This window comes from Acyrthosiphon pisum, chromosome A1 (assembly GCF_005508785.2).
Source record: "Acyrthosiphon pisum isolate AL4f chromosome A1, pea_aphid_22Mar2018_4r6ur, whole genome shotgun sequence".
NCBI classification, from domain to species: domain Eukaryota; kingdom Metazoa; phylum Arthropoda; class Insecta; order Hemiptera; family Aphididae; genus Acyrthosiphon; species Acyrthosiphon pisum.
The window spans coordinates 104,246,707-104,260,207 of NC_042494.1; the positions used below are offsets into that span (position 1 = coordinate 104,246,707).

General features: G+C 25.4%; 1 protein-coding gene across 3 annotated transcripts in view; it reads right to left on the reverse strand.

The window, feature by feature from the left end:
- The window catches only part of LOC100164966 (sodium channel protein 60E-like), a 133,261-nt gene that overhangs the window by 28,178 nt on the left and 91,582 nt on the right, over window positions 1-13,501 (reverse strand). For 2 of the 3 annotated variants that reach the window (XM_029487949.1, XM_029487947.1), the window contains exons 12-19: window positions 12,901-13,115; window positions 11,929-12,099; window positions 8,937-9,130; window positions 7,985-8,090; window positions 7,611-7,736; window positions 7,372-7,548; window positions 1,920-2,152; window positions 1,354-1,502 (exon numbers count right to left, since the gene is read on the reverse strand). In XM_029487949.1, the coding sequence (XP_029343809.1) occupies window positions 1,354-1,502; window positions 1,920-2,152; window positions 7,372-7,548; window positions 7,611-7,736; window positions 7,985-8,090; window positions 8,937-9,130; window positions 11,929-12,099; window positions 12,901-13,115 (1,371 nt within the window). The remainder of the gene's footprint in view (window positions 1-1,353; window positions 1,503-1,919; window positions 2,153-7,371; window positions 7,549-7,610; window positions 7,737-7,984; window positions 8,091-8,936; window positions 9,131-11,928; window positions 12,100-12,900; window positions 13,116-13,501) is intronic. The other variant, XM_029487948.1, reaches the window with a different exon arrangement.

The window sequence follows — 13,501 nt, forward strand, 5'->3', positions numbered from 1 at the left end:
AATAAGTGAACAGTTACAATTTTTCAGCGTATTCTGTAATCGAAATGGGTACCAACATGTTTTTTTTTTATTTTTCACATAAAAAAAATTTAATCAAAGTTCTGGAACTTTAAAATACTTGAAACTATTTTATACTATATTATATTAATAATAGAACAACCGTGCTGGTTTCTATCAATATGTTACAACGAATTTATTTTTTAGATATTCTGAACTACAGAATCTTTCTGCTAGCATACGTTATATTCCATCTGTATGCACTGGATACTCTAAATTGGACACAGCCCACATAATCCCCAAGGAGTAATTGATCTTCAGGCTCATTTCACCATTTCACCTTCTGTTGTGTTATGAATTTATTCATTTTTTTTTTCATAACATTTTGAATTATATGAACTTGGATAGAGTCGTAAACGGCCACGAAACTCAATTTACATAATGTCGTCTTTCTTTTTGTAAAGTATACTACGTCACGAAAAGATTTTGTATAAAACTACGTTTTTGAATATATTTATCTATACTATAAAATATACGGAATGGTACGGTTTGTTTTTTTATTCGATTTTAACAAAATATAATAATAAAATAATTTAATATTTTAGTGCAATAAGGCGGAGATAAGATTTTAAATTTATATCAATAATTTTAAAATATTTACTAAAAAATAGATACAAATGTATGAAATGACATGTTTTGTTATTTAAGTTGTCTACATAGTTTAATAATTGTTGGTATTTTTTGCGAGTGTTTATTCTTTTTAGTGTTAATAAAATGGATATTATTTATATAATTATATTTATACCATAGGTGTATTAATAGTATTTTCCATAATCCCAAAGGACATTAAATCCTTTTTTTACAATGCAAAAATTCACATCTGATCATATTTTGAAATGGGTTTTCTCAATTTAGATTTTAGTTTTCTTATAGACATCATTAAAATTCAGAAAGGCATGTGATAAATTTAACATTGCGCTTATTTACACTAACTACAAACATGTTGGTGAGAGTATGTAAGTTGTTTGATTGAATAGTTTTGATTATGTTGGTTTTTTAGATTAAAAATGACGAGAACTTTCAAAATTTTGTTTTAATTTAGAAAACATGTTTCAGCTTGTAGAAATGTTCTGAAAGTTTCAATAGTGTATACCTACTTTGGATTACAAATTAGACGTAGATTCTAATTTATATTTCAACATTGAAATATTTTGGCATGAAAAAATAAATTGCAAAAGGAATCAAATAAATTGTACAAATGCAATTGGTTTGTTATCAAATCGTAATGATTTATGCAATACGAATATATTAAAACTGAAGGTCTACATCGGTATTAAAATATTAAAAATAACTGACCTGTATCAGTAGAATCTTCAGTAATGGCTCTCTGAATTCGGCGATCAGTCTTTTCTTGTTGATCTAAGTATCCAGCATTTAGTACCAATGACGTCCCATCGTTCTGATCAGATTCTATACGATTGTTGGTAATTTCTATGTCATATTCACTAGAAATTATACTTATTTATAACACAGTAGTTACGAACACTGCAATGTAATTTTTTTTTAATTATTGCGTCTACCTAATATATTCAAAACTAATAAAATTAACGATGTAAGTTATATATTTAAATGTTATTGAATTTTGAGTATTTTTTTTTTTTGGTATAAAGATAATTATGATGGAATGTCGAGAATATCTCTGATTACAATTTTTAAATACCTATTTTCTAAATAAAATTAGATATAAAGTATCGTGGTAATTAGTACATTTTAATGGTTGTGAGTAGCTATAATATTTTTCATAGAAACACTAAACCTATACATTTTGATATGCATATCTAAAAATCATAATCATAATATTATGTATAATTTGATGGTAAAATCAGTCTTATTTCTAAAACAATTTCGTATGGAAATCTTACCAGCTCTGCTGTTGCTCGCATATTTCATCATTCGATATATTAACCATTTCTGTTTTCAATTTATTTTTTTCATTTTTGATTCGCATTAGCTGCTTGACTGTATTTTCCAGTTTAAAATTTACAGAAGTATCACAACTAGTTGTCTCAGTTCGTGATTGTCGACGTTTACGTTTCCTGATAATTGAACGGATTCGTTGAAAACTTCTTTCCAGTTTAGAGCCATCCCCGACTTCCTGTAAGATATATGAATATTACATTAATGTCCTGTATTACAGAACAATGACAATAATTCAGACATTTAGTAATAATTTAAAATGTATTATTTGTTCCAGCTTGCCAAAGTTCATTATAAAACATTATCAACATACATTTCAAATAAAATAAATTATTGTGAATGTCTTTTTGTATTATTATATTATATTTATAAATAAAATACATTGTATTATAAAGCTGAGTAGGTAGTAACATTAAACTTGATTTGTATATTATGTAAGTTTATTATTTATTATTTAAATATTCTTCTTTTCTACAATGCATAGGTATTATTATACTAATTAGGATAACTTTATTTATAAGTATTGTTGTTATAAATTATAATATGAATATTTTATTATGTACATTATAAAGTTTAATGTATACTGTGTATAACATTATTGTGTACAGTTAAAAAACCTCAAAAATTGTTAGTCAATATATTATTTTACAAGTTCTTAAAGTTTAAATTACATTAAAACTAATTTCTACGAATTACTTTACAATTAATATTTTTTTTAAATACCTACACAATTTAATAAAATTGATAATTTTTTTATCAAAGGTTTGGACATTATATTTTAAAGTCACTTTTATCATATTTATTGCTATATGTTTAACTAATGATGAAAACATGTAATCATAAGTGCTATATACGAGTAATTTTATACGTTAATAAACCGGGGAAGTTACTCCACAGTATAGCAGATTTCGAGTATACCTTGTCATTTAATAGATCACTGTAATGGATGTGTTAAATTTAAATTCAATGATGAATAACTACATAGGGGAAACGATTCTGAACGGGGATGGTGTATCAGCCTCTATTTGAAAAGATACTTTTATGATTTATTTAGAATATTATTAGTAATTTATTTTCCTATTTGTAATACAGTAGGTTGGAGTTCAACCGTTTAACAAATTATTGACAAAAATATTGCATTTATATATTATATAGGTATATTTACATTATTATAATATAATATTGCACAGCTGATCCATTTGAAGGCAAGACATATTTTGTTATTTCAAAAAGTATTATCGGTATTCAACATTTTTTTACATTTTATTTTGCGAGGTACTTACTTCGATTATCTACTTTAAATACTCATAACTCATAAGCTATTCGTCCGAAATTAAATTTGTATGTATGGAAATACTTGGAAAAATATTTTCCTTTGGAATATGGAATTGAAATTATATTGTCATTTAAAAGTAATAAAACTTAAAAAATTAGAAGGACAAAAAATATTAATTTTTTTTTTTCAATGTTGTATTGAATTGACTTGAAACCATTTGATAAAAATATTTTCAAAACCATTATGCTTTTTGAAATAATCAGTATCTTACGTTAAGTAAACTACTAGGAATATCATTAGTACCTATGCATTTTTAAGTAAATACTGACTTATTGTAAAATAATATGAACAGTTCAAGGTAAATTAACATATTATTAGTTTTAAATATTTTGAAAATTTCACTTCGTATAGAAATTTATTGGTAAGTCCATAATTTATTCAAGTTTCTACAAATAATATTTCTTGAATTTAAATTTAATAACTAAAATCATTATTTTTCGTTTAAATGCCAAATTCCATCAACATTTAAACTTTAAAATTCTAAAAAAAATGTTGAAAATAATTTTTGATATTTTTAAATTTCTGTAAGTAAGAAATACCTTGATTGAATTTAAACATTTCTATGACTTAAATGTTATTGACATAAATTGGAAAAAGTTGGAATTTCAAACGTTTGAAATTAATTAATAAAAATGTTATAGATTTACCGTTTTATTTTATTTATGTAGTTATATACCTGTACTATAACATAAAGTTTTATCTGAAATACCAACTTTTAATGTTTCTGGTTGTTGGATAGTATAACGCAAAGGACAATTCGTAGGCTGACTAACATTTGTTCTAAACTAATCTTCTAACTTTTTTTTTGTTTTACCTGATTATTTTTAAAAGTAAGTACTGGGGAAAAAACATTCTCATACAATCCCAATTCCCAATACATTCATCGGTGTGCTCAGAATATAAAATGTGCTATAACACTTTGTAATAAACCTGTGAACTTCAATTAAAATTGTTTTTCGAATGCGATGATTTATCATTGCTTTCAAATGTATAATAGGTAACAATAATATAATATACCGATTCTACGCTGAGTTAAACCAAGCACTGACATTTATAAAAAAAAAATATGAAAAACACATAAAAATATGGATTTTATAGTTTTTCTTGAGCCCCTTGGTTAATTCGATTTTTTGAATAGCATTGAAAAATATTCGGATTGGATGAATTTGTTTAGAAAGCAATGTGTAAATGAAAGGAATTGTAGGTATACTAAACCCAGAATAATATAGATTTTTCAAATAAACTACACCTGTAGAATGTTTTCAACAATTTTCAATCATTTACCCAAGTTATTTTTTAAATATCCATTTATAATATAGTCCGTATATAATAGGTTTTAGATAGTGCGAATTTCTGTTAAAAATTTCAATATTTTTACAGAATTAAAAAAGTTCTGAACCTTAATAATTTACCACGATTGTTGGAAAACCAACTTTCTGTAAGATGTTATTCTTTTAATACTTAAAACGTGAGCTTATATGAAACATAAAAAATATTAAACATAAATTTCGGTCTGAGGGTTTATGGAATACAGTTAAATGGGGCTATCATTCGTTTAGTAATTTTTTTCAGATAGAATAAATGTGGAACACCTTAAAAAACAGATGAGATACGAGCATTTAAAAGAGCACTGAAGTGTGCCATGCAACCATTCTTGGTTTTATAGAATTAAATTATTGTGATTTTTAAAATCTTTTATTTATACATTTTAACATTATTGAAATATTAAATAAAAAAAGATTCTTGTATAAAAAAAATACACTTAAAAGATTTTAAAATTATTTACTAACAACATTATGTGTCCATTGCAATAGAATGTGGTTGTAATCATTACGCAAATGCTCTATTTTGTTACCAACAAATATTTAACCCAATTGAAACTTTTTTTTTAGTTCAGATATTTTTTCGCAGTATTAAATTACCTTTATTATTTATTTAAATAATTTTAAAATAAAAAACATTCCGACCACACCTTAGAATAAAAGTATAAAATATTATTTTATATTAAAAAGTTTTTTAGTTAATAATATTATTTTATAGATACAGTATTTTTCTCCAAAACATAATTAATATATACCCAAAGCTAAATTTAATGGTTGTAAATAATTTTTAGAATGTTGTTCGTTAAAATTTTTTTTAAATGTTTTACATTGTAAGTATAACCTAATGTATTATACTACTATGTATTCACATTTTAACGAATAACGATATATTATGTATAAATTAATTAATATTTATATTAATTTAATATTTATACCGAATTATCAGTTAATTGTTACCTAAATTTATTGACACTAAAAGTTATACATTTTGAATATTAATCAAATACATAATTTGAAATTATTCAGTATATTGTTTTCTTTTCCTGTTTTTGCAGTCGGTGAATATATACCGATCTTTATATTATTCTTAATTATTTTGGTGCAATAAACGCTTATGTTATATTTATATTTATATATATAAGTGTATTTTGACATGCATGATTTAATTAAAGAAGTCACTAAGTAGCAACACTTTTAGTTTGATCCTAATTTAAATAATCAAATTATCAAAATAATTATAATAATTATACCCTTATATTTATTTTTTTGCTATTTTACATGTTATTATGTTATAAAAAGTATATACTAATATATCCAAGCTGTTTTTATGTATTCCTGCGGTAGAGTATATACCTAGTTTTTTCGTTCAACGATTTAGTGACATGTTTATTTATGTAAGCAAATATTTTAAGGGTTAAGACGGGTTGTTTTTTTATAATGGTTAGTCATGCACAACGGATTTCCATTAAATACTACTCATCATGATAGAAACAATGATTTTTAGAAGGGATGAACTTAAATATTCCATGTTATATATTTGAGCCTGATGTAGCATAATTATTTTTATCCAAACAAACAAATCTAATAAAAAAAATATGTTTTATGAAATTAAAAACGTTTTTTTAGTTAAAATATTGTTTGTTATTAAAAATTAATTAAAGTATTTTATTAAAAAGCCAGGTGGCTCTTCCCCTGCTCTCTTTGCTCACTAACCCCCTGGGTGGTCAAGAGCCTCAGTAGGCCTATGCTGACCCCTTCACCTCTGGAGTCTTAATTTCCATAACTCAAGGGTCACCCATTGAGTCTTGAAATGTAATATCTGCAATTATAATTATTTAAAAAAAAAAAATTGTGAAAGATAGAATATTATACAAAACTTTTTTGAATAATAGAGAGTATTAAGAATAAGTAGGAACCTATTTAATTAATAATTATTATTATTTATTCATTTGCTGGTTGCCACAGCAATATTATTATCTAGAAGATGTAAACAAAACTTTGTTTTATATAATAGACAGTAACTATGTTTTTTATTATTTAAAAGTTTACGTATGGAATTTTTAAATTTTAATTGAAAATCTTTGTTGGAAGTAGGTACCTACATTATTAAAAAAAAAAAAAAAATGATTAAGATATTTAAAGTACAATACAATTATTAATTAGTTAGTTAAAACTTAATTATTGATTTTTTATAAAGTATAAGCTGATATTTAATTATATTTAAAAGCTGTAAATTATGTAGTACATGTTTGAAGATTATATGAGAGCATCACAAAATAACCTTAAGAATATTAAAATAATTTGTATAGACATGTTTTGTGTTCAACTTTTTGATTAGATATATGATACACCTAAAACAAAGTGCAAATATCTTATTATTTTGAATTTGTGTAATATGTGCGCGCTGAAAAATAATTCATACGTCAATCATTATACAGTAAATGAAATTGTGTGCAAATAAAATAAAGATATTGTAAAACTGTACCCCATATATTAGGTGTGCTCGAGTGTCAAAGCGTGTGTCAAGTTTTAAAAACAAACGTGACGTTAACATTTTTTTTATTCTCAAAATTAAAATAGTTTTTCATTTTTTTTTCATTTTTTTTCATTTTATCTTGATGTTTTCATTGCTAGAACGCTTAGTTCATTTTTGGTGTAAGTTAAAAGGCGATTGTGTACCTACACAGCAAAACGTGTAGAAAAGCCAAAGAATAACATGTATATTGTTTGTCTATATACCTCATAATCTAAGAGAGATACAATTGTATCTTTTGGGATATTCGACAAAGAAATTGAGGACCTTCTTGACGAATTTTGAGCTCTACACTTTTGGCAAACGTTACTGATTACTCTAACATGATGGGCCCATCTTTCTCTGTAATGAGCCATTTCTTCGTCTACTTCTTGTTGACCTTGCTAAATTATATGCAACGACATAGGTTGTTTTATTGTTTTATGTATATAATTCGATATCTTACCTCTTTTTTTGATTTTAACTCTTCAGAATTGAAACTGTTGAGTAATAACGCCAAAAACAAGTTAAGAACCATGAAGTTACCCATCACCAGTGCGGGCAAAAATATTGCGAAGCATATACCAAAACCCTAAGGAAAGTCATTAAAAGTAATATTAGCCTTATATACTTTTTATATTATATCCTCAAGTAAATAATCCACAGAGAAGCTCAAGTATAATACTTTATAACTAAAAAACTGCCTTGATGTCTGTCTTAGATTATTTTATATGTTCAAATTATTATAAATAAAAAAATATCAACTTAAAAATAATATTAAACTGTAGTAAATAGTGAAATTATTTCTCTGAGGAATTTTAATCAAGATTAATAACATACCTCTTTCTCTTCAGCTTTCATACAATCCCACAATGGTTCAATCCATTCACCACAAAGAATTCGAAAAATCATCATGAACGAATGAAAAAAATCTGAAAAATTCCATCTACAAAAGCCACCAAATGAAGCGATTTATTAATGATCGTTTTAATATGAAATATTTAATTAAGAGGTACAATACATTAGTACTAATACTTAAAAACATAATCTTATCTCAAGTAATTCGGTCCTTTTATAATATATTTCAAGATGGAATTTGCTTCCTTAATTAGCTTAATACTAAAATATTTATTTTAATGCTTTATCTTTTACGATAGTAATATTAATAATGAATAGGAAATCAATAGAATATTCTCAAATATTTATCATATTATAGAACACGCTGTTTGACAAAGGATTCCTTTATAATAAGTAGATAGTTAATTACAAAGACAAATATCTGATCCTTGATGACTTGTAAAATATCACTTAAAACATTTACAAGTGACATAATCACTTTAGGTTTCCAATTTGTTATAATACTCTAACATATTTTAATCTCGTCGAATTTTAATAAGAAATCACTTAAAATATCATGGTTATTAGTTGTCACGATAATTCAAATTTTTCAGCAGTTAATAAGTTTTGAAATTTAATTTTGCCATTTTAATAATCAGTAATTAGTTTTATAACTGTAAATTGCAATTGTTTTATAGAACACGATTTGTTAACACATAATACCACAATGTAAAAATTTAATTTGGAAACAAATTATTATTTGTAGGTATATTTTGTTTTAAAAGTAAATGTATAATATATATTATGTATAAGTGTAAGTTACATAATTAATTAATTGAATACAAATATACAATAATAAATAATAATAGTTAATTCGTTTTTGCTGACCGAGTAATAGAGTGACATTTACTTAGATAAAAGTATAAAAAAAATTAAGTAGGTATGCATTTATTACCTTGGTACAGGATCTGGATCAAATTTTTCTGGCATATATTCTTTTGAGAATAGTTGCATGCCGATGACGGCAAAAATATATATAATGATGATTAGGACAAATGTAAGGTTGCCGAGAGCTCCGATGGTCGATATTATGATGCTCAATAATACTTTCATGGTAGTCCAAGATTGAGCCAATTTTAAAACTCGAAGCTAATTGAAAAAAAAAAGAATAACGGCTGTGTAATTAATCAAAACGCACTGTAATAATGTGTGTAAAGCGGTAAATCAGTCAAGTCACCAACGTTTCAGCAGCCGTGCTTCATTTCACCCAATTACGATAAAAGTTAATGTCCCATACCGTTGGAAATTTCTCTAACGGATAACAATATAACTTCCCGCTGGTCTCAGTGTCCGAATTTATAAAAATTGTTTTGTATGGTACTGTATTGTATTATATTATTATTGCGTTGCGCAGGGGAGGGCACTCGGAGGTAACGTGCAGACCTACTGGAAATCTTATTTTCTCGAAAACGAGTACACACGCTGTACATGCATTTGTTCATATAATATCAATATTATTTTTAAGCTTTGATTTACAATCATATGTTATGTTAATACAATTTAAGTATGTACAGTGAGATCCGTTTATAGGCTTACCGTTCTCGACCAGACACGTGCCAGACACAAATCGTATGCAGTCGAATAAATTAAATAGCACTACGGTGACAAAACAATGAACGTTCTAAACGGCCACATCGGTACCTTTGGTTACCTACCTATATAATATAAGTTATAACTACTAACTGCAGTTTTGGTGAACACCAAACGATACCATAACCGGAAAATGTTTAATGGTTTTTAACCTGCCGGTTTTCGTTTTAGGTCTGACATATTTTAACCCGGCACTTTGCATAATATAACGGTAGGTGGCTTATGTCTTATATAGCTATTCGGAAAACATGGATGCAGTTTATTACACCCTTACCTCGTTCCCATCGCCGCAATTCGTTTCTCCTAAAAACCCAAACAGTACTCCGGACGCAATTTACAGTCTGCCAGGCGCATTCTCGAAACATAACTCATAAGATCATCACTTATAAGGAATACCATGGTTGAATGATATGTACGAGACGGCCAGTCAATTACCATTTTCAATAGACAAAAGGCCAGTGTTCCGAGAATAATATATTGCAATGTCTCATATATATTATTATATTATATATTGTTTTGGAAATGTTGTACTATTCGAGTATTGGCTATTATTTTTCTCAATATGAGACTTTGTAATTTGTAAGTTATATAATACTCCACGGATAGGAATTTGTGTGATGTTTTGTATGCAATTACATTTCATTTTCTATCATTATTATAATTATTATCATAATTAAATCAAAATAAATCATAAGCAAAAACTTTTTCTCTATACTTTATGTGGATGATCAATATTTTATTTTAATTATAATTTTAGTTAATCGTAAATCGTAATACCATGTAACTACAAAATAAACATAATTACAGATTGTTCACAGGAGACACAAAACTAATTAATTTGATTCTGAAAAATAATTGTGCAATTTTCTTTCCTTAGATTAATAAAAAGAAGCTTAATGGAGTTTGAAAATTCTGTAATTTATATTCATTATATTATTCGATTTATTTTATAGTACTTACGGGGAATTACAAAAAACATTAGGATGATACGAAGTAATATTAGATTGAAATACGTTTTCTCAAATACAAATATTTCAAATATATGTAATTTTCAATTAATATTTATTTAATATTAATAAATTATATTGCACTATGTACCTATTAGTTTTTACTAAAATAAAATAATATATTTTATACTAAACGTCTAAACATAATATTATAATACATATTTTTACTCTTTTCCAACTGTCAAGCTACACTATCATTAATAATAATTTCTTAAGATCTTCAATTACGACTAAATACAACATAATGTTACGCTATATATTATTATTATAAAAAGTATAATAATATAGTTCAAGAATTAACATTATTTACAATATTGAAGGAAATTTAAAATCTAATTTTTTTTTAGTGTTTGTATTGTATTATTTTGGTATAAACTATGATATAGTATAATATTGTTCACATATTAAATAAAATAAATATAAATTACACATATTATATTCAATATTTGTATTTGAAAAAAACGTATCATATATATCTCAATCTCACAATGCTTCGTCATTATTTTGTGTAAGTGCTATTAAATGTATCAAATTATATTTTTATAAGACAACAATATTTATTATCTTTTTATTTATCTGGGGAAGTTAAAATCGGATAATTTATTTCTTGGAATCAAATTAATTAGTTTTTTGCCTCTCCTGGAAAATTTCTGATTGTGTAGTTGAGTATGGTATTGCAGCCACAATCCAGTGACTGTCAAGATATATTATACTCGTAAGTTTTAACAACAACTAAAATCAAGAGGTTCAAATGTTAATATTGATATAGAAATATATTAATCCATTCATCTAATTTATTTTTAAAAAGACAATAGAGTATTCTTTGTTAAAAAACGTTTGTACGTATTTAAAAAAAATTAAAAACAAACGGTTAAGTTACTCTGACATATTTATAACAGTATTGTTACGATATATACGTGTGTTTGTGAAACCACTCTGTGTTTCTACGGATTTATGAGTCTGTAGATTAATAAAAAAAAAAACAAATAATAATCCCATAGCAAATAAGCGAAACTTTTTTCATCGTTTGTGATACAAGGCACTTCTGTTGAACTTTCATTTAACGTCAGTTTGAAAAAATTCTACTCTAAAATAAAATATTTAAAAAATGATAAAATAAGCTTTATGAATATAATAATAATAGCTATTTATATTCACCGCAATGATTTGACAATTATTTAATTACAAGCAGAACATAACCACCAATTACATTGCAATTATAATAAATTAATTATTATAATGAAGCACAATATATTATTATCTTATTGATTTGAATAAAAATGTTCTTACCAGTCTCAAACAGCGAAGAACTGACAAACCATCGATCATTTCAAATGATAAATCTAATAAGCTAGCTGTCACAATGATCATGTCGAATATATTCCAACCACAATTGAAGAATTCATTACTCAGAGCAATCAACTTGAATAGACATTCCACAGTAAAAATAGTAGTGAAAACCTGAAAAGATTAAATTGGTTACCTTTAGGATTAACAGGATAAAAGATAATAAGAAATCGACTACTGAAACTAATGTTTTCCTTCAATTTCCACCCTAATTCTACTAAGCTACATCTGGATTTTATGTTTGTTAAATAAATCTATCAAATATATGGGAGGGGGGATTTAGAATTTAAAAATAAAATAAAACATAATATAGCGAAATTTGAGAAACTTGGAAGACGCTAAACGTGGCAACTAAAACTCTTACTGAGTTATTGATGAAGTGACGATAAAATAAAATAATATTATCTTTTAACATATATTATTATTTTAATGTTACTGTTTTTCTAATATTATTTTGTTTACTGATTTTTATTAAATTATATCATCTATATCGTTATTATTTTTTATATGCTAATCAAACAAAAATCATATTAAAATCAAATGATTTAGAAATGATTATGGTAACCTACTGATCTACTGTTGGTATGGATTAAAAAAAATAGTAACTGCCTTAAAAAATAGGATATATAAAAATAACTGATACCCCGCTAATCTTTTTATGTATATATTTAAAACTAATATTAAACTGTTCAATTCACAAATATTATTAATTTGACTATACACACAAATCGCCAAATATGCACACATTAGGTGCTTTTAAGTTTTAACTACTAGGTATTAAATTATTTTATTGACCAATCAAAATTAAATTTAACAGTAGGTAGTATGTAAATGTTATATTATAGGTATTAGTTTTTATTTTTATTAATATGGTCACGAAAAACATGCTTTTTAAGTAAAATATAAATTAATTACCTTGTTTCCAACGTCCAAAATGTTACGTACATTTTGTGACATCCCGTGATGTTCAATAGCTAACACTATTGTATTGCATATAATACATGCCATAATAAACAACTCAAATAATGGATCTCTGACCACTTTATGCAGGCAGTTTTGGACTCTCAACCATGTCTGGTAATCAATGCAATTTCTGTTGCAATTCGAACAATTTCGATCAACTAAATCATCTAATAATAGTAATGATAATAATAAATTATTACTGTGATTAGACAACAGAGTTATAAATATTTAAATATTTATATGCATTACAACATTTTGTTACATATAACGAAATTTATGTAAATTAGGAACCACTGCCCTATTGTAAATAAATTGTATTCGACGAACACATAATATAGCTAGTTGTATTGTATATTATAATGAAATATGATTATTGTTTGGAACACACATCTTGAAATGAAAATAAAATCGTCAAAGAAAGTTTTATTTAGATTATAAAAATAAAAGTATTGGTTACTGTTAGAAACATAAGTTTTATGATTATTCATCAACTAACAAAAGAGTAAAAAAAAATAGATATAAACTGTAAGCATTCCTTGTACCTTTAACTTTT